The sequence below is a fragment of the Columba livia genome, chromosome 2 (assembly GCF_036013475.1).
Source record: "Columba livia isolate bColLiv1 breed racing homer chromosome 2, bColLiv1.pat.W.v2, whole genome shotgun sequence".
Classification (NCBI taxonomy): Eukaryota; Metazoa; Chordata; class Aves; order Columbiformes; family Columbidae; genus Columba; species Columba livia.
Genome location: NC_088603.1, coordinates 95,165,145 through 95,191,580, shown reverse-complemented (window position 1 = coordinate 95,191,580; position 26,436 = coordinate 95,165,145). Strand labels below are relative to the sequence as shown.

Genomic DNA, 26,436 nt, shown 5'->3' with positions numbered 1-26,436 from the left:
GAACTGTATTCTTGATGTGAACTCTGGACTCTTATAACTGGACCTTCATTTGCTTGGAGAATGACACAAAATAGGAGTAGTCCAAGGAGAGAAAAGGGGCTATGCCCCCTGACCTTCCAAGACTAAATAGGTAAGAGCTCTTAATCTTACAAAGAAAGAAAGAAAAAAAGAAAAAAAAGTGGATGATTGTTTAGAAGGTCAGTAAAATCATGAGTGCTATGGAAATGCACAGTAAGGCAAGTTGGTTACTTTCCATAGCAGAAGAGATAGAAAGCAGGCAACAGTAGATCACCTAAAAGTAAATTTTAAGACCTCTTTAAAATGTGTACAAAATTGTGGCATTCTCTACCAGATGCATAAAATGGATTCATCAGAGCTGAGATACACTGCAAAAAAAATTAGTGCATCAATAATTCTAAACCATAGTGATACAAAATAATCTCTGGTTCAGGAAGTTCCTATACAGATGACTAGTAGAAGCTTGGGTGATTTTTTTCAATGCTGTTTCATGTGTCTTTTTCCTAAACACCTGATAGTGAAGTAAAATACCAAATTTGCTATCCTTTTGATGTCTTCAGCAACCTATGAAGATTATAGCCAATTTAAAGGATTAGGGTTTTTGTTTTGGGTTTTGGTGTTGGTGTGGGGTTTTTTTGTTTGTTTGGGTGTTTTTTGTTTTTTTAGCAATATTTTCTAGGTTAGTTCACAGTTCTGTTTATTAACAGTGCAAAACACTTTGGAAATGTTTTTGTTCAAGTGTAGATTCAGAATGTCACAATATTGCCTGTAGTATTTTCTCTCACTTTGCATAATATTATAGCAGTCACATTCTGGTTTATGTTCAGAATTTTGTCTGTAGTGGATTGGTATGCAGAAAATGAGAAAGTTGATAATTTATTTTTATATTATGACTGCACAAGTGTTAGACAAGGAGCTTTTTGGTGTTGAGAAGTCAGGATATAACAAGTACAAATGTTGCATGTAACAGATTGGGTTTGCAAAAAGGCTTTTGGGTTCTTGTTTGGTTTTGGTTTGGTTTTAATATTTTGAAGTGACTTGCTAACTTTGGAATTTCATGTAGTGTGATCTAAAAGGTAAAAATAGCCAGCATTTCAGAGAACGAATAGAGGGAGAAGGTCTCAAGGTATGTCAAGCTAGAAGAGCACATCTGGCCATTTAAAATTGCCAAACATTTAAAAGGCCAGACTCAGGTTAACTGACTGTGGAAGGAGAGGTAGTATGAAGAGGAAAATAATGCTTCAAAATGAAGATACTGAAAAAGCTGTTATATTCCTAGTTTAATAAAAACGTAGAATCCTAGAATGTCCTGAGCTGGAAGGGACCCACAAGGGTCATTGGGTCCAACTCCTGTCCCTGCATGTGACAACCCCACAGTTCACACCATGTGTCTGAGGGCGTTGTCCAGTCTCTTCTTGAATGCTGTCAGGCTTGGGGCTGTGACACCTCCCTGGGGAGCCTGTCCCAGTGCTCCATCACACTCTGGGTTAAGAACCTTTTCCTAACGTCCAACCTAAACCTCCCCTGGCACATCTTCCTGCTATTCCCTCGGGTTCTGTCACTGGTCACCAGAGAGAAGAGCTCAGCGCCTGCCCCTCCTCCTCCCCTTGTGAGGAACCTGTAGCCACCATGAGGTCTCAGTCTCCTCCAGGCTCAACAAACGCAGTGACTTTAGCCGCTTCTCATATGGCTTCCCCTCCAAACCCTTCACCAACTTCATAGCCCTCTTCTGGACACCCTCCAGTAGCTTAGTATCTTTTCTATACCGTGGTGCCCAGAACTGCGCACAGTGCAGGTGAGGCCGCACCAGTGCAGAGCAGAGCAGGACAATCACCTCCCTCACCCAGCTGGCAATGCTGAGCTTGATGCACCCCAGGACATGGTTGGCCCTTTTGGCTGCCAGGGACACTGTTGGCTCATGTTCAACTTGCCGTCAACCGGAACACCCAGATCCCTTTCCATGGAGTTGCTTTCCAGCATCTCATCCCCCAGTCTGTATGTACAGCCAGGATTGCTGTGTCCCAGGTGCAAAATCTAGCACTTGCAATTTGCATCTCAAATCAAAATGTTTTGGTTTTGTTTTGTTTCCCATGGCAGCTGAAGTAGAGAAAGATTGCCCTGGACATGAGTTGGAATAATCTGGTAACCAGTTCTGTAGAAAATCCTGTGAGTTGCAGTCTTTACAGTGAACTGTAATATGCCAATCTTTATTCTAAGAAATTGAAAAATTCACAAGTCTTAGCACAAATACTTAACTTTATATGTTTGCCAGCTTCAGTCTATTCAGCATTCTGAACTAAAATCAAGGTTCTTTTGGGTTAAACTGCTAGCCCTTTACAGCTTGTGATTTGTTTTCTGAACTCAAGAGCCCCTTGAACTCTATCTGGCCTTGGTTGATCCTATGACTGAACTTTACTGTGAGCAAAAGCTGTTTCTTCCCCTGATTTACTTCTGATTTTTGTAATTCTGAAAGTCCATATGTATCCATAAACGTACTTTTTCAGTTCCTTTTGCCTTTTTTGGTAAGTCCAAAGGCTGGAAAATTGCCAGCAGGTGTGCCAGATAAGATGCTTTTGTTCTTCTCAATCCTGTTCTGTGTATGTGTTGGCAATGGGCATACATGCAGGCATTAATTGTAGTGGGAATTTTCCTGTACTGATAGCACCATAAGTCTGGCCCAAATACTGCTCCTTCTGTAAGAGGCACAGACAGCTATGAAAAGATGCAATGTTGTATTTTACCTTAATGGTTTGGCTGAGTACGAGATAATCCCTGCTTTTGTTTGGAATCTGTTCTGTATCATAAGTTTGGTTTTGTTGTTTGGTTGGTTCTGTGATGGTTTGTTTTTGTGTGTTTGGTGTTTGTGGGGTTTTTTGTTTGTTTGTTTTTATTCCTCTTTAGCTAGACTCCTTCACAATGTTCGTGCACCATTATTTAGGAGAAATTATGTAAATCTGGTGTTGATTCTGGAATGGCAGTCAGTCAGGCTTCTACCCTCCTCCCAGGTTGAGTGGCCTGATCTTTCTTAGTCATGTGGCTTTTGATTTGTTCAAAAAGTTTCTAGCTTTTAGTTTTAAGAAGTTATTTTTTTCTTGCTTTGGCACCTTATGGTTATGCTGTAACTTGTCCATCTTTTCTTTTTATTCCTTGAGACATGTTAAAAACAAAACAAAACAGTTTTTTCATTTTAGTTTCCGCCTTTACTCTGTTGCTGAGTCAGACTGGATTTTTTTTTTTTTTTTGGTCCTTTCAGAATCTTTTTGGTAAGCATCTTGTCACTTCTCCTGATTCCCTAATATGGTCTATCATTTTCTACCACAAGTGAACACTTCACCCTTTCAGTTTCTTATTTTAACTTATTTTTAACCCATTTCCACTTTTCTGTCTAGTTACCCTATGCCTCACCTGATCGCCCATAAATTTCCGTATTTCTGTTGTGTGCTATACCTACTGTTGCCTTAAGATCTGATGAAATTTGATGTAATATGCCTGGCTGGACAAGATCTTTGGTTATTACTGCATTCTTTTATGTAAACTGCTCTGGATAGTGTGTCCTTGCTGCCGTAGGAGTTCTGCTCTTTCACAGTCAGTTGATAGAGAACTTCATAAGGATGATCTAATTCACACACAGTACAAACGAAGAGTAGGAAGTGGTCTAAGCTGGCAGGATAGACTTTCCTCCTTTCATCCTCCCCTCTTTCTTCTTCTAAGGATAATTGATTTTTGTATTGTATAATACCAGTGATTTTATGTTGTATAATGCAACCCTGCATTGAATAAGTATTAACAAGGTGTGCAATACCTGACCTCTGAGTCAGGTGGAACTTGGATATGGACTTAAGTCCCCACAGCATGGGGGAGTTATTCATCTGGATTTTACACAACATTTGTTACTATGTTAACCATGGGTCTATGGGATGAAATGTGATATCACAAGAACCTCTTGTCCATTCCTTTGCGGTGGCTTACTAATTTGCACCTACTACTAGGACACTCTACATAGGAGGAATAGAGTGATTAATTAGAAACCAAGAAATTTGGAGGAACCTGTACCTGTTTCATGTACCTGTATCTTTTTGGTTTAGTTGTCTTTGTCCTTTTGTTCCTGCCTATTTGTTGTTCCTTGTTGCAAGGAGGAAGCTGGTCATCCAGAATCACTACACTGTATATCCTTGTCTTATTCATACGTAGCTTATAAATAATATATAATTTTTTAACATATTTTGTAATTTCAAGCTTGAGTATGTATTAGTGAGGTGTTCTTCCTGAATATTTGACTTTCTCAGCCTTACGGAGAAGAAATCTTCATCAGTAGCTTTAATGTTAGAGGCATATCCCATTAATGTATTATAATAGAATTCCTGGAGTTTGACAATTCAATGGTGGATAAGAACTGGCTTATGTTATTTAGATTGGCATTCAAAGGCCTTGTAACAAGATTCTGGGGAAGAGGCTACTTAAAAGAAATTAAGTGGTTATTGCATGAGAGAGAACTGTCATTACATATCAAACTGTCTATAATAAAGCACAGAATCTAATGCAGAGTTTTCATCAAAGCCAAAATGACTGTGGCATGCCTAAGGGGTTTGTATGAATCTTGCCATTACCATATATTAACTTCACAGACAGAAAAGGTAGCTAGTAGTAAGGTAGAAAAGATGAAAAGAATGGAGGTAAGTCAAGAAAAAATTCTGTGAGAACTTCATCAAACTAGAAAAGGCTGCACAAAAGAGATAACATTGCATCCCAATATACATAACATCAAGTGTGAAGGAAAACATCGTGAATGAGTAACTTATAAGGAGCTGGATTTAGTTTCGAAACTGTGTTTTATGTTTGTACACTGAATTCTTAAAGGCCTCCTCCAAACCGAACTGTATTTCTCTCAACTTTGACACAGCAAATGCAGTGCAACTACAAGATCAGGATTTCCTTGACGTGTCTTTTTGTGTTGCTGTTACTACAGAGTATCAAGTTAGGAGTAAAGCAAAAATGAGTTCTTAATTTTTTTGCATGTAAAAACTTGGGAGTATTTTTTCTTCTATCTTTCTTGATGCCATACACCTAGAAGTATCTTGTGTTTCCTTGGAGTTTAACTCTACTTGCTTTTGTTTTCCGTTCTAGCCATTCTTTCCAGATAAATGTTGCCTGCTGTATATTTTTTTATATTACCTGAAAGTAATAGTTGTTCTGCTTAGGTGATTATTGATTTATTAATATGTTAATATAATAACAATTAAATGTTTAGCATAATTATTAGTAAAGAAATATTTTTATTTTAGAGTAATAGTTTTGAAACCTTTGATATTCATTTCTATGAAAATATTAAGGAATTTGGAAGTCTGTGCTCTACCTAATTTTTCCCTGGTGTTCTTGTATATTTTCATATACTTGTAAAGTCAAAACAGATGTTCTGCAATGAGTAGAGCACCATATTTCATTCTTTGCATGTGCACTTTCTTTTATGGACTTTTCCTTGTAATTCTTCATAATAGAGAGCATAATTGGATTTCTTTTTATTAAAAATAAAAAAGTGATGATTCTTTTCAGTTTTCTTACAGTGTTTCTTTGATTTATTCAAGGGCGCTGGGAGTTCCAGTGACAGACTACACATTTGAAGACTGCCAGCTAGCTTTGGCTGAAGGACAACTTCGTCTGCCTTCAGATACATGTCTTTTGGAATTTGCAAAGCTTGTGAGAAGCCTTGGGTGAGCACATACAATATTTATATATAAGGTGCATCTATAGTATATACCAATGTTCATATAGTTTTCCCCTCATATAACAATATTTCATTTATGAACATACATGGCATGTTGTCATATTACAATCAGGGAAACACTAATATAAAATTAGACCAATACTGTTCTCCACTTGCAAGCAGCACTCCTGAATCCTAATGAGTAGCACAGGTTGTAAAATCCATATTTTCACACTCCAGCAAGTGAGTAGAGTGTGTCTGAAGTGTTCGTTCCTAAAAGAAACTAGAAGATACTTCCTGAGGAGGGTCAGGAACACTGTGGGGTTCCTAGTATTTGATACAGTTAAGAGTCAATTACCCTTTCCTGTGATATCTGTGAAGGGAAAATAGAACTTCCACAGCAGTCTTGTGACTGGATTAATGTTATAATAGCGAGGGCACAGGGGTCACCTTTTCCCAAGGAGCACAAAGAAATGGTTGATCTTTTGGGTGGGTTAGTGCTAGATGGACTTTCTAATGAAACCATAGCTTAGTATATGCAGTGTGGTTCGGCACATCTTTCTTCTCACAGCTGCAGTTCCCTCTGGCTTTGCCTTTCAGAAAAGCTTCAGCAAACAGTGGAAAAAAAAAAACAATCAGCTAATCCAGGAAGAACAACTTGTTGCTTCTATGTTCAAATTTTTCTCGTTTCTCCTCGCATCCTATTGAACAACCACAAACTCAATTTATAGCCTTATCCTATTAACTGTTTTAATCAACAAACATCCTTCTCTGTTTTTTGTCACTTCCTCTGAAAGTATAGAGCATAGCTTCATGTTTCCATTCTATGTTTAACTTTCACTAATTTTTTCTTCATCTTCCAGCTTGTATATATAAATGAAAAAAAAAAAAAAGACAAAGATGTATTGGAGGTTAAGGAATATAGGATGGCATACATTGTGCATTGACAAGTATATATTAATGCATTGTTGGTACCTCCATCTGAAAAGTATTCCTGTAGAACAGGAAAGACTTTTATGAGGAAGCAAAGGTTCTTGCTTTATTCTAAAGGCTCTGAATTTACAGTACTAAGGAAAAAAGAAAGCGTACCTCTCTTATTATGCCTTTGTTAATCCCAAGATTCAGTTTAATCCTCTTTTTAAATTGCCTGAATTCTGTCCATTCAATTTAAAGCTGTTCTTTCAAATTATGCTTTTCTGGGTTTATGTTTTGGCCTCTAAAACAATTATGTGTATTTGTGACTGAGGTTCCCTACAACCCAAAAGTTCTCTGTCTGGTTTGAGCAATTGTACACTGGTGGAATACTATCCTGCCTCGATTTGGGTGTGTGCCAGTAAGAAGGCTATTACAATGGTAATTTTCTGGCGCAATTGGATGAAGATTGTAATATGACTTCACTTCTAATTCATGTTTGGTGATGCAGTCATTTTGCTGTTTATTCAAAGGTTTTGAGGCCAGGGAGGCATTAAAATCATCCAGTTCCATCCGTAAATAACTGGAACAGTAAATTTCATTCAATGCATTTTTTTTTTTTTTAATCCAGCCTTAATACTTGTTTTTGAACAATGACATATCTTCAAGGTAACACCCAGTTTTAAATGCAGGATTTTTATAGTAAGGTTGGTTTGGGGTTAGATTGTACGAAATCAATTATACCTTAGTTTCCTTCACTGGGGAGTTATTTCTGTTCACATTATGTATCTACAGGATTCATTGACATTGTAAAATTTGCTTAGTCTGTGCTTGGCTGGATGGGATCCAATCCAGAAGCCATGAGGCCAGAGTAGCGAGTTCTCATGCTTTATCTGATGAAGAGCTTGGGCTCTGTTAACACAGCTGTACAGCTGCCAGGTCACAACTTGCTGAAACTCAGCTGCCTCATGCTGAACTCTGTGGTAAAAAGCCAGCTGTATCAATGTGGTGAATTGAACTGTAGTCTCATCTTCTCAAATTCTGCACTCATTAGGCCTCAAGCGGTTATGCTTCTATTGAGCCTGATAATCTGTGTCTGACCAATAAGCTATTTGCAGTCTTTATTGTAGCTTTCATACATTGTAAATCTGTTGCTTCATTTGATGAATTGTATTGTCCCACTTGCCCCACTGTTTGAAATGATTCTCTATTAGTATTTTGACTGGATCAATTACCATGTTATAGACGTTGCAGCTTGTTTGGATTTTGTGCCTTATTAAAGATCTCTTTAGCTATCTTCTCCTTCAGAAAGTATTAATAAAGGGTAATTAAGTCTTCATCTTTTTATGAGATACTTTTTATGATCTGCTTTAGTGTAGTTGCCTGCAAGGACATCTTTAGGTTCTGATTTGAATTGATTTCCTATTATCATCTCAAACTTCTGTTCATTCTAGTTCCTGCATTCATTTTGCTCATGAAGGAGAAGGACCTTCTAGCCTTAATTGTTGTTCCCTTTCTTATGGAACTGTGGCTTTTTGGCCATCAGGAGCTCTATACAGAATTCCCAGTTTTCAGTCAAATTATTTTCTAATCTGTTTAGTTGTGATTATTCTCAGTTTTAGGTGCTTTATTTTCTGAAAATTAGAGACATCTCTTCTCTCTTCCAAAAAAAAAAAATGGCAAATGTAGCACATATGGCAATCTGAAATAGAAATATTTGTTAGCGACTGTGTTCTGCTTGCTGTTGAATGAGGCTTTATAAAGTAATGTCTGGATGTAACCTGAAATTTTGTTCAGGTAATTCCAGTGGTTCAGGCACATTGCATCTTTTTGGCAAAAAGAGGAGAGGGGAAAAAGAAAAAAGAGCTTTATCACACTTTTAGCCAGATTAAGGATCATCTCCCTGTTTATCCTGTGCTTGTGTTTTTGTTTGCTTTTTTTGTTTGTTTGTTTGTTTTTTGTTTTTTTTTTTAACTGATCTCTTTTCTCTTGCTTTCTGTCTGCCCTTCAATTTGTTAACATTCAGTACTCTGCTACAGCATTATTTACTTAATTGCTTCCTGGTTGTTTTTCTCAAATCTTTTACTTTCAAAACCCGTGATATGATTTGGAACATCTGGCAAGGGTGGATGTGTCTCACATCCTTCTGATTTAGCCACTGTTTTCTACCTCCTGATTTTTCTTATGCATTTGCAGTCTTCTTGGCAAATATTCTTTAAAAATTAAGTTTTTCATCTAATTTATCCAGTTGGCCATGAGGATCCTATCAGGCAGTGCCCCTCTAGGCTCATGAAATCTGCAAGGAGGAGATAACTGCCTCATAGTCCTGGTGCCTGTCTTGCTCGACAGCACTTACCATCCAGACTACAATGCAAACTTCTACTGTCCATCTGTGCCTGAAATAGTCATCCAGACTGTAGGTAGAGATTTGCATCCACAAAGTAATAACCCCTCACAGCTAAAAGTGCCATGACTTCAGAGTGTTTAGAGATATCTGTAACAAGAAAAAAAGACCCTGGATGATGTTGTCCATCTACATTCATGATAAAAGCAATACTGGCCATTACAGGAGGTGATCACAGATCAGGCTTAACATAGCTAATGCCAACCATGATGGCCCCTGCCCTGTGGACTCAGAAGGTCACATTTGCAGCTGTTCAGTATCTGTTCTCCATTGTGACAAGAACTTGCACAGAAGTATATCAGCAGACATAAAACTGAATGTTTCGTGCTTTTCTGGTTTGGAGTATGTTTCTCTGAGCTTTCAATTTACAGTAGCTAGCTGCAGGGTCCAGCTGTTCTTATGCAACTTCCATCTTTGTGAGACACTAGAAGTTTTTTGGCAGGTTCCCAGCATGCAAGAAAGGAGTTTTTCAAATGGTCAAATGCAGCTAAAACTAGCTTTAAGGAGGCAAGACATCTAACTTGCTAAAAATAGTGGTAATTATGCTGAAAATATCCTACCTCAGGGATCTGGTTTTCCTTGTGAAGTCTGCTGTGAAGGATTTAATGTGCAGAGCTGTTAATCTTGAAAATGTCCTTTCCATCTTCAGGGATTTGGGAATGACTTTTTGTTCCCTTTAGTGCACACTGTCCTAAAAAATGAAGCAAAATGCCACAACAGCAAATAACATTATGTATCGTAAAGCCTACATCCTGCAAAGAAGCCATTAGACAAACAAGCATGATTTTATGAGCAAAGGCATCCCCTGCTGGCTTTCTGGCTTTTATAGCCTCCATTGGGAGAAAAGTAACAATTTTAAAGTAATTAAAACTATTTCACTTTGATTCAGAACCCATTGCAGGATTTGGAACGCTTGGCTTCAAAATACTTCAGCATGGAAGGTCATGGTCATCCACACATCAGTTACTTTCTGATTCTGAAAGGGCCAAAGGGAAGTGAGCACACCTTGGATTACCAGAAGTACAATGCATTAATGCTCAGGCTAAAGGCATAAATTTGCCTGAGTCATGTACTGTTTTGGAGATTGGCTCACATCCTAAGATTTGTAGTAAGCTATGCTGCTTTCTGTACAAAGCTTTGCCTTCAAACTTTCTAGCATTTTGGACTTAATTGACTGAAGAGAAGTGAAGATCTCACAAGTCTCTAATACTGCTCGACAAATGAGTACTTACTCGGGTTCTAGAAGGCGAATTTTGAGTCAATTCATTGCAAATCAAATCTCTCTGATGTAGAGACAGATGTTAGACTGCGTATTCTGTGTCAGCGAGGGCTTATCTCAAGGGAAGACTTGGATGCCAGCTGTCCCCATCCTACAGTTAAAATCCACTTCAGCTGCTACAATGGGGATGTATTAACTCTGGACACTTCTTATATGTAATCCTGTATGTGAGAAGCTGAGTTATGTGTGCATCTCAAATCCTCCATGGATTTCTTTGTCAGTGTTCCTGCTACTTTTCTATGTGATCATGGAAATAAAATGTTTGCAGAGGACTGTTTCGCGGTTCTTTGTATGCTGTCTAGGACCAAAACTTGAGAGGTGCTTTAATGCCAGTACAGAGAACATTAATGTTCTGTAGGGGCTACAGGTCTCTGGAAGAATTCATGCATATTCAGATCTTTTAATTCAGAAATACAGGGCTTGGCATTGTTAAGTTAGTACATTTTTGGGAAGTCAGTTTAGGTAGTAGCAGACAGCACAGTTGTTGTGTTTTTACTTAAAAGCAGTGATTTTTTCAGAAGGGTCATTTCAGCCAGCAATCAAGGTTTGGAGCTGACGTACCAGATACAGAGATGCTCTTAACTTTCTTCAGAAGCTCCTGAGAATGCTGATACTAAGTATTTTATTCATTCTTGTTACAGAGAGGAAGCTGCTGAGGGGTCTCAGCTGTAGTCTGGGAACAATTCTTGTGTGAGCTTGTGAATTCTGTAAATAACTGCTTTTCATTGTCTGCAGCAGCAAACAGCAAACCAGACAACTGCAGAATAATATTGTAGAAGACTTTGTTGGTTTCTTTTGTCTTCAGACTGGAAAGTTTGCCCATGTTATTCTAAATCAGTTCAGAGCAAACTTCTTGATCAAGATTTGGTTGTTGTTGTATTAGGGGGGAATTTACTTTTCCTCACATACCCACAGCACCATTTACTGTATTCATAGTAAGACTTGTTTTTGCTAAGCAAAACCAGGAAGCTTGACTTGGGGGAAGAGGGAAGAAAAACAAAACAAACAAACAAAAACAAAACAAACAAACAAAAGAGCACCCATCAAAAAAAATCACACAACCATGCAATAGCTATTTGCATAGATTTAAAGCTGTTCATTCATCAGTCAAAATCTGGTCTTGCAATTGGAAGGACTGAGGGCATTTCTTTAGCAGTATTAAGTGATAGAACTTTCTTTGAGTCACCTCATGATAGTGTCCAACTCCAGACTGAACGTGAAAAATTAGGACTGACAAACAGGATTAACAGTATAATCGCTATTATGTAATCCCCTATTTCTTTTAGGCAAGATGCATCAGGTCTTTTCTGTTTGGTGACATTAGTAAATTTGGAATTATAATTGGTTTATGTTACTGTCCTACAACACAGCCATATTCAGGTGACCTAAATCCCACCTAGTTCCCCCCTGCCTGGTATTTCCTATTAGCTAGTTCTAGCCCGTGTTTCTTGTTCATGTTGAACTGCTTATATATACAGCTTATAATCAAGGTAGAATAAAGGACACTAGTTTATGACCAGGGTTCCTAAGCTCATGCAGTGATTTCTAGTACAGTTCAAGAACTAATGGGAGCCTTAAGATTTACAGGAATCTGTTATTTTATTATAAAGTTAGTAATTTTGATTCCAGATTTTGTAAGGATTTACAGCATTATGATCCATTGCTTCCTTTGGCATATTGAAATTTGTATTGTAAAACTGGGTTTATTTTTAAAATTTGCAAAAATAATATGCTTTCTAGGCTGAAGCCAGAAACACTTGAAGATGATCTTGATAAATATGCTGCAAGGGCCATGAAAATGAAAAAAGGAAAAGTTCATCTTAAAGCATTTTCAGCATACTTGGAATTTCCAGTTTCTCACACATTAGAAAGTATGTTCGCCCTTTTTGATGAGGTAAGAAACATCATGTTTAAAAATTGTACTGCTTTTGGTAAACTCTGCTTTGGCCAAATTCTGTTCCAGTTTAATTCACTAAGCTCTGATTTGGGCCAGTGCTAATTGCTGTTGAGCATTTCACCACAATATATGCATACTGCATTTCCCTTTCAGCACAGTAAGAGTACCTATTGTCAACTAAAGAAAGCATTCAGGTAGAAGTTAAAAGGAGTATCACTAAGACAAAACTGACTTTCTTTCTAGATGCAAAATATGAAGAGGAAGAAAGGTTCAGGCTAAACCTTTGCTGTGGCTAGTTGAAACTGAATGCCAGACCTGCTAGCTGATGTTTCACTTACCTTGTAAATAAATCACTAGTTCTCCTAGGATGCTTGAAACCTGAAGGACCTAGGAACTGGCAAATAAAGGCAGGTTTTCATTCCTCTGGCAATCAGTCAGGATGGGGATATGACTATTGTCTTTGTCTGGGTGAGGTACTGTTTGGACCAGATGGAGGTGACCACAGTGTTCTCTCTTAGACCAAAGAGTAGATGTCATGTATTCAGGACTTAAATTAGGCTACCTTGCCTTCTGGTTCTCTGATTTTAATTTCAACCTGGTAATTCAAATGGTTTAACATAAAAATGTTAAATACGCAAGTGAAGGGTGACACTAGCAGAACTGTCTTGCAAGAATCTTTGAATCATAACTTCTGACTGAGACTCTGAAAAGGGCATGCAGAGCTTTGATGGCCCAGGTTCTTGCCCTGAATTAATTTTTTTTTTTTTTTCAGTAGCATACATAATGATCTTTCTGCATATTCCATGTCTTTAGAAACTGTTAGTAATTTATGAAAGTTCTGAGAAAAATTGCAGTATTTTGAGGTGAGGTTTTGCTTCACAGAATGAAGAGGGCAGAATTGACATTCGGGAATTTGTCATTGCTCTGTCAGTTGTCTGTAAGCCATCCAAAACTCTGGAAACAATTCAGTTGGCATTTCAGGTAAGCGGCATTTTCTTCCTCTGTGTAGTTTACCATTTTTTAAAGAAATTATTAATACTGCCATTGGTCTTAACAAGTTTGTTTTATGTGACCTCTTAATACGTAATTACATTTTAAAATAACATTAATGGAAAGTTAGAGGTCGTCTTCAGAGGGAATGCAGTGCAAGTTTAAGTTGTGTAAAACTATGGGAGTTTGCAGTTTGAAATTGTTCTCTGTGGAGCTCTGGTAGAATCTTTTTCAGCACGTTGAGTCTCACACCTGAAGTCCTTTGTATTGGTTCCTCTAAAGTAAAGGCTAATGAGTTGTTCTTACTACTTTTGTAATGCTTCAATCAAATCTTATTTTTCAAGTTAACAAAATATTTTAAAACTTTCCTACATGTTAATAGAGATTGTTTTTACTCCCTCTTCTGGATAAGATTTTCTTCCCTCTTAGCCTTGCTGTGGTTTTGTGTTAGTGCTGCAGTCTCTGCCCAGACTACTTGCTTCCCAGAAGCTCAAGTGATCTTCTCTTCACTCCTTCCATCCTCAAGTGACAATGTGGGATGGAATAGGAAAATTCAGTCTCTAAATGGCTGGCTCCAAGACTGGTGCTACAGGCAGGGCTTTGGATTTTTTGATAATGGTTGGTTTTATAAGACACCAGTCCGGACAGTGTCACGGGGGAAAGGTTTATCTCGCAGGAGCAAAAGGATGCTGGGGCAGGAATTAGCTGGGCTCATTTGGAGAGCTTTAAACTAGGCTCGAAGGGGGATGGGGTTGTAGCTGGACTTGTCCCAGTGGGGCAGCATTCTAAAACTGATGAGGACCGGGTGGCCTCCTGTGCCTCTAGGGAGAAATTGGTGTGCTCTGCTCGCTCCCTGAAATGCCTGTACACCAATGCGCGCAGCATGGGGAATAAGCAGGAGGAGTTAGAATCCTATGTTTGGTCCGGAGATTACGATCTGGTGGCAATTACAGAAACATGGTGGGACAGTTCACATGACTGGAATGTGGTCATGGATGGCTATGCCCTTTTCAGGAAAGACAGGCCAGCCAGGCGTGGTGGTGGAGTTGCTCTCTATGTGAGAGAGCAACTACAATGTACTAAATTCTGCCCAGGAGTGGATGACGAGCGAGTTGAGAGTGTATGGGTCAGGATCAAGGGACAGGCTGGCAGGGGTGACACTGTTGTGGGCGTCTGTTACAGGCCACCAGATCAGGCTGAGGAAGTTGATGAGGCCTTCTATGGGCAGCTGAGAGTGGCCTCACAGTCACAGGCCCTGGTTGTTGTAGGGGATTTTAACTTCCCTGATGTTTGCTGGAAGGACCATTCAGCCAGCCAGCCACAGTCCAGAAGATTCCTCCAGTGCATTGATGATAACTTCCTCATGCAGATGGTGGAGGAGCTGACTAGGAGAGGTGCACTGCTGGATCTCATCCTCACTAACAAGGAGGGTCTGGTCGAAGCAGTAAAGGTTGAGGGCTGCCTGGGTTGCAGTGACCACGAGATGGTGGAGTTCAGCATCTTGGGTGGCAGGAACAGAATAGCAAGTAGAATTGCAACCCTGGACTTTAGCAAAGCTAACTTTGGCCTTTTCAGGCAATTGCTGGGGGAAATCCCATGGGCAAGACTGCTTGAAGGAAAAGGGGCCCAAGATAGCTGGATTGCATTCAGAGATTGCTTCTTCCATGCTCAGGATCAGAGCATCCCCACACGAAGGAAGTCAAGGAAGGGAGCCAGGAGGCCTGCGTGGTTGAATAGGGATCTGTTGGGTATGCTCAAGCAGAAGAGAAGAGTTTACAGGTCATGGAAGCAGGGGCTGGCCACTTGGGAAGAATATAAGGTTGCTGTTAGAAGATGTAGGAAGGCAGCTAGGATAGCCAAGGCCTCCTTAGAATTACAGCTGGCGAGAGGGGTCAAGGACAGCAAAAAGAACTTTTTCAAATACATAGCAGATAAAACTAATACCAGAGGCAATGTAGGCGCACTGATGAACGGGGTGGGTGCCCTGGTGGCAGAAGATACAGAGAAGGCAGAATTACTGAATGCCTTCTTTGTCTCTGTCTACTCTGCCGGAGGCTGTCCTGGGGAGCCCTGTACCCCTGAGACCCCGGATGAAGCCAGGTCAATGGAGGAGTTTGCTTTAGTCAATGAGGACTGGGTTAGGGAGCAATTAAATAGTCTGGACATCCATAAATCCATGGGTCCAGATGGGATGCATCCGTGGGTGCTGAGAGAGCTGGCTGAAGTCATTGCTGGACCGCTCTCCATCATCTTTGCCAAGTCTTGGGAAACTGGGGAGGTGCCCGAGGATTGGAGGAAAGCAAATGTCACTCCAGTCTTCAAAAAGGGCAAGAAGGAGGAGCCGGGTAATTATAGACCGGTCAGCCTTACCTCTGTCCCTGGGAAAGTAATGGAACAGCTTATCCTTGAGACCAGTCAGCCTCACCTCTGTCCCTGGGAGAGTAATGGAACAGCTTATCCTTGGTGCCATCTCAAGGCATATCAAGGATAAGAGGGTTATTAGGGGCAGTCAGCATGGCTTTACCAAGGGTAAGTCATGCTTGACCAACCTCATAGCCTTTTATGAGAATGTAACAAGGTGGATGGATGATGGCAGAGCAGTGGATGTGGTCTACCTTGACTTCAGTAAAGCCTTTGACACAGTCTCCCACAGCATCCTCACAGCTAAGTTGAGGAGGTGTGGTCTAGACAATAGACTAGTGAGGTGGGTTGCAAACTGGCTTAAGGAGAGAAGCCAGAGAGTGGTAGTCAATGGTGCGGAGTCTAGTTGGAGGCCAGTATCTAGTGGAGTGCCTCAGGGGTCAGTGCTGGGGCCAATATTATTCAATATATTCATTAACGATTTGGATGAGGGAATAGAGTGTCCTATCAGCAAGTTTGCTGATGACACTAAGCTGGGAGGAGTGGCTGACACGCCAGAAGGCTGTGCTGCCATCCAGCGGGACCTGGACAGGCTGGAGAGTTGGGTGGGGAATAACCTAATGAAATTTAACAAGGGAAAGTGTAGAGTCCTGCATCTGGGCAGGAACAACCCCAGGTTCCAGTATAGGTTGGGAAATTACATATTAGAGAGCAGTGTAGGGGAAAGGGACCTGGGGGTCCTGGTGGACAACAGGATGACCATGAGCCAGCACTGTGCCCTTGTGGCCAGGAAGGCCAATGGCATCCTGGGCTGTATTAGAAGGGGGGTGGTTAGTAGTTCAAGAGAGGTCCTCCTTCCCCTCTACTCCGCCCTGGTGAGAACACACCTGGAATATTGTGTCCAGTTCTGGGCCCTTCAGTTCCAGAAGGACAGGGAACTGCTGGAGAGGGTCCAGCGTAGGGCAACAAAGATGATTAAGGGAGTGGAGCATCTCCCTTATGAAGAAAGGCTGAGGGAGCTGGGGCTCTTTAGTTTGGAGAAGAGGAGACTAAGGGGTGACCTTATTAATGTTTATAAATATATAAAGGGTGAGTGCCATCAGGATGGAGCCAGGCTCTTCTCGGTGGCAAACAATGATAGGACAAGGGGTAATGGGATCAAGCTGGAACACAAGAGGTTCCACTTAAATTTGAGAAGAAACTTCTTCTCAGTGAGGGTGACAGAGCACTGGAACAGGCTGCCCAGGGAGGTTGTGGAGTCTCCTTCTCTGGAGACATTCAAAACCCACCTGGACATGTTCCTGTGTGACCTCACCTAGGCGTTCCTGCTCCAGCAGGGGGATTGGACAGATGATCTTTTGAGGTCCTTTCCAATCCCAAACATACTGTAGTACTGTGATACTGTGAAGTGCTTCTGATCCTGCTCTAGTCTCAGTGGTTTGTTGTAGCATCAGCACAGGTGATCAGTGCAGGTTTTTTGGGAAAGTTACAGCAGCAACACTTAATTCTTGCCATTCCAGTGGGCTTGTCTGACACCTCGATTTATTACTTTTTAATTAATTTATGTAATATTGCTATTTCAACACACAAACTCTGCTGCATCCGGCATCATGTTTTCCTTTGCCTCAAACTCACATGGCCTTTAGTGTTGCTGAAGCTGAAGAGTGCTAACTCTTGATGCTGTTGTCACTGGTAAATGCATGGAGTTAAGAACATTTGTTTGCATGGTACTATAATACATGGCACCCTTATTTTCTGAGTAGTCATTTTTGGGTTTTTCAGCATACCTGTATTATTATCTTAAGTATGTTTTGCTAAAGAAATGAGGATCTTGTGAATGTTTAGTGTTCACATCTCTCATTCTTACCCTTTGGCCAGTATCAAACAAATTTGACAGAGGAGGAAGGAACAAAAATAATTTAGTTCCTACAAATGTTGGGGGAAATCTGCCTCTAATAGCTCCTGTTACTGCTACTTCTGAGGGAAAAGCAGAAAGGTTTCTGTCCTTACTTATTCCATTTGATCTATATAATGGCATAGAGAAATGGTCAGGTGCTGTTTGGTCAGCTCTGTCCCTTTGTATGGAAGTGAAAAAGCTCAAAGTAAACTTGAAGGTGGGTTTTGGGCAGTATTTCAGTGAAATTTAGCTGTCATGATGCATGATATGCAGTATACTTTAGCTATTTTAGAGGAAGAAAAGCTCAGATTGGGCAGTTATTTTCTTTCTGGAAGCATTTAACTTTACGTTAAAATAAGAAAGTTGGAAAATTTCTGTTGTTCACCATCTGCTCTGTTCTTCAACTCATAATACATGATTTTGAGTCCTCTGGTTAATTGCAAAATATAAAGTTAACTGTAGAACTTCAAAGAAGTTTTGTGCATGTACGAAGAAGGGGAAGCACTCAGCAAAGGGAAGTAGGTATGGTTCTTTTTGTCCTGTTAGTGATGGTTGGAAGGGTTAAAAAAAGTCTCAAGCTGAGGAAATTTTGCTCACAGTATTCTAGAACAAAAAGGGAAAGAAGCTTTTTTTTTTCCCTTCAGTCCTTTCTTCCCCCTTATGCTGGGTTTGTGTACAGTAAGATATTCATGCAGCTTATTGGGAGCCAGTTCATGAATGTGTGACTTTGAACAGGTGCTGTCCTCTGCCCTGTCCTGCTTTCTGCAAAGCAGTTTGTAATTTATTTTTTTTTTTCAGGAATTAAGTGCAATATTTCACATAGTTGAACAAGTTTTCAAAGTTGAACTGTTTAGTATATGGCTGAAGAACTTGAAAAATAGGAGTTACTGAGCCACCAGAGCTCTAAAGCAGTGGGCAATTAAAAGAGAAGGGAGGAATATGGCAGTCAAGTCTATGAGCAGCACTCCAGTGTAAGTGCTACATATACTTCCTTCCTAATTGCTAAGGAAACAAAAGGGTGTTGAAAACCTTGCCAATGTGACGCTTGTGAGCCTTACCGTCAAGTGTCACCTTCTGACTACTTGATCTGTGAAAATATAGCAGGTTTTATTAAACAAGTGTCTTGTCCTTGCCCCTGCTCCTTGTGAAACAGTATGCGAGTTAGGTGTTAGGGAGGAAAAGGCAAGATTCTGATTTGAGCATGAATGTAGTCTTCCACAAAACTTCAGGGGTGTTTTTTTTCATTCCACTGACTTTTTTATTCCATTGTGTGCTGTCTTGTGACAGCAACTTCTGCTTGTGTGAAAAATGAATCCTTATGCCCATTTTGTTTAATCTCATCAGTTCCCACCTTCTCAATGATGTAGAAAAAATAAAAAGAAGTTTCAAAAATAGCTTTTGTTACATGGTTCAATATTTGCAGTGTTGTCATACTTGTAAATGAGAAGAGAGAGTTTCAATAACTCTTGTGTCTCAATTTCCATTTCACAGGAAAGTTCAGTCATTTTAGAAAGTTTAATGAAGTAGTATTTGTTACAGATGTTTTGAAATATTTGGGTTCTTTTCTTGGGAAAAGCACTGTACATATATGAAGATAGAATGAGACTATGAAGAATTATTTTTAGCTATCAGTCTCCTGTCAGTAGTAAATCTAACTCTTTCTGTGAGGAAACTGCTTCATTATTTCAGAATATTCAAATTATTCTTTTCTAGAATAAGTATTTGTAGAAAATTATAGGCCCATCACTTTAGAGGGTAGGATTTTCCTGATTAATATACCACCATTTAGATGTAGATATTTTATGGAAACTGGCTGTTGAATCAGTTGGACGTTGGTCAAAGGAATCTTGAGTTTCACATCTGACCAAATAGAAACGGTATCTGCTTTAGGCTGACATAAATATATCTACTGATTCCACAGACCCTCTCAGAGTTTGGACACGTAGCTCAATAGACTAAAAATTAGTTTGTTAGATACCTGCAAAACATGTTAGTATTAAACAGTCTTGTCTCTGAATATCACTGAAATTCCAGTGGTTAGGCATGTAAACATGGGTTTTTTTCTGAATATAGCAAGCTTTACTTTCTAAGCATACGGATGTGAACTGATAGTCAATACACAGACTAATCAGATATCTTTAGTAGATCACATCAATCTGAGAGTGAATGAATTTGCAATAACAGATTTTAATTTTGTGTAACTTCTTAGTGCGGTGCTGTTTCTAGGAGTTAGCATTGAGCTTTGCAATGATTTATCTTGCTGTCTTGATTCATAGCTGTACCAGTCAGAAAATGGAACTATAACAGAAGAGGATTTAGCTCATATTCTGAAGACTGCCATGGGTGTGTCACAGATTAATGTTACTCATCTTTTTAGAGCTGTAGATGGAGAAGGAAAAGGACAGATCACATACGGTAAGTGTTTTACATGGATCTGAACTGTCACAAAATGTCAAGTTGTTTGAACTCATGTTGATATGCAAAGCAGTTATATTTTTATTAAACTTTACCTTTTTAGTTGACTTATTGACTTCAATAATGGCAAAAGCAGTGCAGAAAAAAGTACATTTACATTTTAAAACAAATATTTGAGTTTCACCTTTAATATCAAATGTCATGTTTACATGTTTTCAGAGGTTTTCCCTTCCACATTAAGTCAGGCAATACCTGGATTAGCTTTTTTAGCATATTCTGTTCTGTGACTTCCATGTCATGTGAATATGTATTTTTAAGAAAGCTATCTTAGCTCTGTTCTCGTTTTGTCTCTTGTATCTGTTCCCCACTATTCCTATGTTTCAGTCATACAATATGTATGTAAAGCTTCAACTACAGAATATTTTAGTTATTGGAGTGAGAATAATTGCTGCTGCTCTCCACTTTTTTTTCCTCACTCCTATGTCTTGCCTCCTTGTTTCCTGCTGTACCTACCCCTTTCTTTTCTGTACTTCTTATCTGTCATGTCCCCAGCATTTCCATCTCCATCCTACACTGTTGCCTTTTTCTTGCCTACCTCTGTTGCTCCTTTTTGTCTCCCAACTCATTTGGGTGGTGACTCAGCTCTTCACCCCACTCCCCATCACCAGCGTCAAAAATACCAGCCCAGAATCTAATCTGGTAAGCCTAGAAGAACTCTAATTTTGGCATACTTCATTGTTTGAGAATAGCTAAATTTGAAATACTGTACATGTGATCTCACACCAGTTGATGTGAGTTACCAAAGAATTCTTTTAATATCCATCTTTAATAATACTTAGTTGCATTTAAATCTGCATTTTACTCCTGAATGGTCATGGTATGTTCCTATCACAAGAGAATCTGGACCACTGAGCCACAGCAGTGGCCATGGAAGTGCTTAGCTCTCATTTTCACTATTTTATTTTCTGAAGTCAAGAGCAGTCTTTTGTGAGGCTACACAAAGTAGGATGGTATTTACATCGCTTTGAAACTTTGCTGGGATCTTTTTCTGAGAGAAGTGCTCATTTTATAATGTAAACGTTGCACTGAGATTTTAAACTTATCTGAAAGCTTCATAGTGAGAACAAATGTCTGATTTATTGTGGCAGAGAATTAGAATATTAAAATAAACTTTTGGTATTGCATTGCTGCCTTGAAAGTTCGTGCCATAAATATTCAATCTCTTGCCTTTCCTGAAAATGTGTTCTGTGGGTGGGCACTGCAAATTCTAGGAAACTGTCCGCCTGCTCTTGATAAACAAATTATGACTGTGAGACTGTTCTGAAGACTCTGCCTTGCTTGCTGGTAACAATAAGAAAGAGGGGATTTGCAGTATTGTTAATATCCATATGAATGAATGTTCAGAGAAGGAAGAATTATTTGTTCTCTAAAATGTAGATTCCTTACCTAATTAACCACAGGATTATCCTATTAAGTTCCCATACACTAAATTAATTTGTAGCTGATGGGAAACAAAAACTAGAGGAGATTCATGAACATAGAGCTTCCATCAGGAGCATCAAGTTGTGGGAGCAAGTGTAGAGTCTTGCATCTGGGCAGGAACAACCCCAGGTTCCAGTATAAGTTGGGGAACAATCTGTTACAGAGCAGCGTAGGGGAAAGGGACCTGGGGGTCCTGGTGGACAGCAGGATGACCATGAGCCAGCACTGTGCCCTTGTGGCCAAGAAGGCCAATGGCATCCTGGAGTGTATTAGAAGGGGGGTGGTTAGTATGTTGAATGAGGTTCTCCTCCCACTCTACTCTGTGCCAGTGAGACCACATCTGGAATATTGTATCCAGTTCTGGGCCCCTCAGTTCAAGAAGGACAGGGAACTGCTGGAGAGAGTCCAGCGCAGGGCAACAAAGACGATGGAGTGAAGCATCTCCCTCATGAGGAAAGGCTGAGGGAGCTGGGTCTCTTTAGCTTGGAGAAGAGGAAACTGAGGGGTGACCTTACTAATGTTTATAAATATATAAAGGGTGAGGGTTGTGAGGTTGGAGCCAGGCTCTTCTCAGTGACAACCAATGATAGGACAGGGGGCAATGGATACAAACTAGAACACAGGAGATTCCACGTAAATATGAGAAGAAACTTTTTCACGGTGAGGGTGACAGAGCACTGGAACAGGCTGCCCAGGGAGGTTGTGGAGTCTCCTGCTCTGGAGACATTCAGATCCCGCCTGGGTTCCTGCTCCAGCAGGGGGATTGGACTAGATAATCTTTTGAGGTCCCTTCTAATCCCTAACATTCTGTGTTTCTATGAGGGTATTGCAAAGGCAAGAGAAAAATCTCTTGAGGTTCTTACAGTATATATGGATACTTAATGTGAAAATATAGACGGTGATCTTAAAGAACTCCACTTTGGCTTCTTTCCTTCTTTTTGTCTCTTTGTTTGTAGTAGGAGCAGGAAGCAAAATTACTTTTTTTCCCCGAGTAAATGATTAAGGTGATTTTTTTCCTCCAGTTTAATGCTTCACAGTTGCTTTAAGCTTGAGCCTGCAGTATGAGACCTGTGATTAGAAGTAATGCTGGAATAGTTTGTTCTTCCTACATTACCTTTTCTCGTGTTTGTGATGAATGATGCAAATAGGATCTCAAGCACTTTTCTTTGGGCTCTGCTGTGTATAACTTTGACAAATATTCCTTAATAATATTTTCAGGACTTGTTTCAGCAAGACTCAAAATGTCTGCTTACTCAGAACTATCAGAAACATTATCCTGTTCAGTTCCTTCCTCTCTGGAATCTGAGGTTTTTCATTTGGATCCAGTACTGGTAAAAAATTGAGGAATGGATCCTGGTTGTCAGGATGCTGATCTGGATATAGACTGTCATCCTTGTGTGAACAACTGCTTTGGGGGGGTTTCTGAATTCATTTTCTGAAAAGATACAGTAACTTTTGGAAGAATTACTTAGAATGGCATCTACAGTAAATATATTAGTCTTTCCCATGCAAAAAAGGATTATGCTTAATGTGTTTGAAAGAGCATCCTTGGTACTGTTGGTTGAAATTTTTACATTTGTCTTACCTTAGTTGGGCTATCAGAATGACCTTTCTCAGAAAAAGCTATTTCTTCAAGGCCATTAATATAATGCACACATGATAGATGTTGTTACAAAAAGAAATAGATCCCTTGGATAGGCTTAAAGTGTCCATATGAAAAAATAGAATGTTTTCATGTTCCTGCTGCAGGCCAGACCAGTTAAAGCTGACAACTAGTTGCTCTCTCTCCTTGTTAACTGCAAAAAAAAAAATCATACTTGGTTGGGTTCACTGTTTTGATTCTGATGAATCAGTTTGCACTCATGTGTTTCTAATGTGTTATTGCAGTTACTACCACTGTTGGAAAACGTCAGATGCATGACATTCTTGGCTGTGAGATTATTTAAAAAAAAAAAGTTGAACTTGCTTTAAATATTATCAAAAGAAAAATTTTTGCTGTATACATTTTCAGACATTAAAGATATTTTTCCCCCTTCATCATTTAGACGATGAATCAGCCTGTTGTAATTAGGTTTTTAACATAGATGGTAGCCTTGGTTTTCATGCCCTGAACGTCATCAGCTTTTGTTGAACTTACAGGGTCCAAAATACTTTAGATCCATATAAACTGTGGAAAAAGGATGCCTACTTTTCTGTTTGCAGAAGGATGAAGTTACGCTTATTGCGTTCTCCCCACCTATCCCTTTGCAACAGTTCTGAGACAGGGTTGCCCTACAACTTCAGTGCCCATGTGAGCCCAGTGACATTCCCTTGCCCTTTGCAATGGTGAGAAAAACACAACATCTCAGAGACAGGTGGCAGAGAGGGAGAGCTGTGGTAGTTCCCGTCTTACACAGCAGCCTGATTGTAGCAGGAGGAATTGGGCTTCAGTCCTGCGGAGGGCTCCATGGCTGTCATCTGCACTGCACTCCATCTAACTCACAGCGTCGTCTGATTGGGAGCTCTTCTGAGATAACACAGTGAATTTGAGTGGGCCGTGTGTGATGCACTGTAGGGGACCGAGTTGGCAATAGTGTTCACATCCAGCTTCTTCCAGTGTCAGTTTACATTATAAGAATAGCTTCTTGGCTTGGAATCCATACAGTATCTTGTATTCAAATCATGGCTGAGTAATAGCCATGTGGGCAAATTGTGACAAGGCCTCAGTGTCTGATTTTTAACACAAAATGTAACTTCTTGATGTTCAGGATTCCCCATTCTGCCAAGAACTAATCTTGTTCTTTTTTTTGTCTTTTTAGTATCCAATATTAACATTATTTTTTTTTCATAATGTGTTTCAAAGTAATTCTCGTGTTATCTAAAATAGTAGGAGTTTTGAAATGCTGAAATCTTGAAAGCAGGAGGCAGCAATGACAATTGTATGTTGAAAGAAGTTATGAGTGCAAAGCATTAAGGGGCATATTTGCAAAAGACATCCCAGATTTTAAGAAATGCCTACTCTTGCTGTTCATTGTTGCTCAGCCAGACGGCTTCTGCCTTCCCCTAGTGAACAGTAAGATGCTCTGTTAAGGGCATGTGGTGCTCCGCATGCATTTTAATGCAAATCTGAGCCTGTTTACCCCTTCACCATACAAGCCAAGCTCTGGTTTGAAGTGTTTTAAGAGGGCTTAGATAACACTTTGTGTCATCTTGGCTTCTGCTGAAAAGCTAAAACAAGCTCCAAAGTCATATGATCATTTATGTGTAAGTATTCAAATTTAGTGTCCTTCTGTTTCAAAGAGCTGATTCTATGTAACGACAATTTTTTTTTTTTTAGATGAATTCTACAGTTTTGCTGAATTGCACCCACACTTTGCAAAAGACTATCTCTATGCTGATCAGATGGGAGCTGAGAGTGGCTTGGTGACTTCATCTCTTTTGGCTCCTAATGGTATCTGTACTGACTTCAGCCCTGAAAACGCTGAAGATAAAAACAATCCCCTGCAGAAGAAACTGAATTAACACTACAACTGTTACCTTCTTCTCCTGGTGAGAGGATTGTCTTTTCGTGGGATTTTCATAAGTCACTCCAATTATACCACAAATACAAGTTTTGTGTGTGAACGTTCTTTTACCTTAATACCGTTCTTTCAATCATGTGTGCTATATTTAACAACATATTCCAGGTTACTCTGAGGAAGGTGCTTTTATTTTTTTCAAGAAGGTCTTTGAAAGGCAAAGATGTGAATGTGCTTCATTCTTAATGTTCATATTTAAAAGGAAGCGGCACACTTATTTATATTCCATTGGCTAGTTTCATGTACAAAGTGTCGCACAAACTGTGCATGTATAAAGAATCTGTAGCTACTATGATGTTAAGTGCACTTTAGTGATTAGTGTTTTCCCTAGTTATGGGAATGTTTATTTGGGGCCAAATTTTGCTGTCCACATTTGCATAGTCAGTCTTGTTGATTTCAGTGGGTTTGTTCTCTTGAGCAAGACAAACATATTTTGGCCCTTTGTTTAGGTTTCAGTGAACAGTTTGGAAACAATAATGCAAAAACTTGCTAAGGATTATTTTTTATTGGTGAATGATGAAACTGTTTCAGTCTATTCCATGGTAGAATGAAAAGGAAAGGCTCCTTATCCCTCACCCCAATGCTTTTCTACTGTAATCTTCCGGATGCAATTAAACACAAATTTTTTCCAAACTGATATACCACCTACTGTTTGCAGTTACGTGACAAAACTGTTTGTGCTTTTTTCGTATACTCAATTCAAATCATGTCCACCCAACATTTAAATGGGAGATGTTTACACAATTTATTTAATACAGATTTATCAGGAATCACAGGTTTCGTTTGTAGCAAGCCTGTATATACAGATAACTTAGCATGGAACACACTATGTTGTATCAGCACAAGTTTGAAAAGGTTGTAGTTACTTCAGAGGTCAAGCCAGCAACAAGTTGCAGAACATCCTGAATAAATGCTTGTTAAGTCTCTATAGCAACATTACGTATACCACATATAACATATATGAAGCTTAAAATAGTTTAGAACCATTTGAAATAAAAAAAAAAAAAAAAAGAAAAAACAACCTAAAAGACTCATATTACTAATGTTTCTTATCTTTCCTTTTTTAAAGCCATATGCCTTAATTACCAGTGGTGGTGTCAGAGAAAACAATATTTTGAAATCATAGAGCTTCACTGATTGGAAAATGTGACAAAAGCCCAAAAATGAGGAACGATGACTCTGTCACAAAATAATTCTCATGGCAACTTCCAAACAAACAAAAAATACTTTCATGTAATTTCTATGACTGATTTTGTAGGGCTGCGCTGAAATATGATGTTATTATGTTTGGAAAACTGTTGAGATTTGAATCTTCCGTATGTTAGAGTAATTTAAAACTAGATTTGAAAGGGAAGAATTTTAGCAGGAGGAAATCTGTTTGTACCAAATGCTTTTATTACTATTTTGTAAATAGCAGGAGGTGTTTTAAAGCTCATTAGGGTATTGGAATTTGTCCTTGGAAATCCCTAACTGTATGTGGTAAGTCTCCAGACTGAAACTGGCTTTAATAGAAAAAGCATGGG

General features: G+C 39.4%; 1 protein-coding gene across 2 annotated transcripts in view; it reads left to right on the top strand.

The window, feature by feature from the left end:
* Positions 1-25,941, top strand: part of LPCAT1 (lysophosphatidylcholine acyltransferase 1) — a 61,770-nt gene extending 35,829 nt beyond the window's left edge. For both annotated transcript variants that reach the window (XM_065052903.1, XM_065052904.1), the window contains exons 10-14: positions 5,601-5,726; positions 12,055-12,208; positions 13,094-13,192; positions 19,736-19,874; positions 24,673-25,941. In XM_065052903.1, coding sequence (XP_064908975.1) covers positions 5,601-5,726; positions 12,055-12,208; positions 13,094-13,192; positions 19,736-19,874; positions 24,673-24,857 — 703 coding nt within the window. In that variant the 3' untranslated portion in view covers positions 24,858-25,941. The remainder of the gene's footprint in view (positions 1-5,600; positions 5,727-12,054; positions 12,209-13,093; positions 13,193-19,735; positions 19,875-24,672) is intronic.
* The last annotated feature ends 495 nt before the right edge of the window (positions 25,942-26,436 follow it).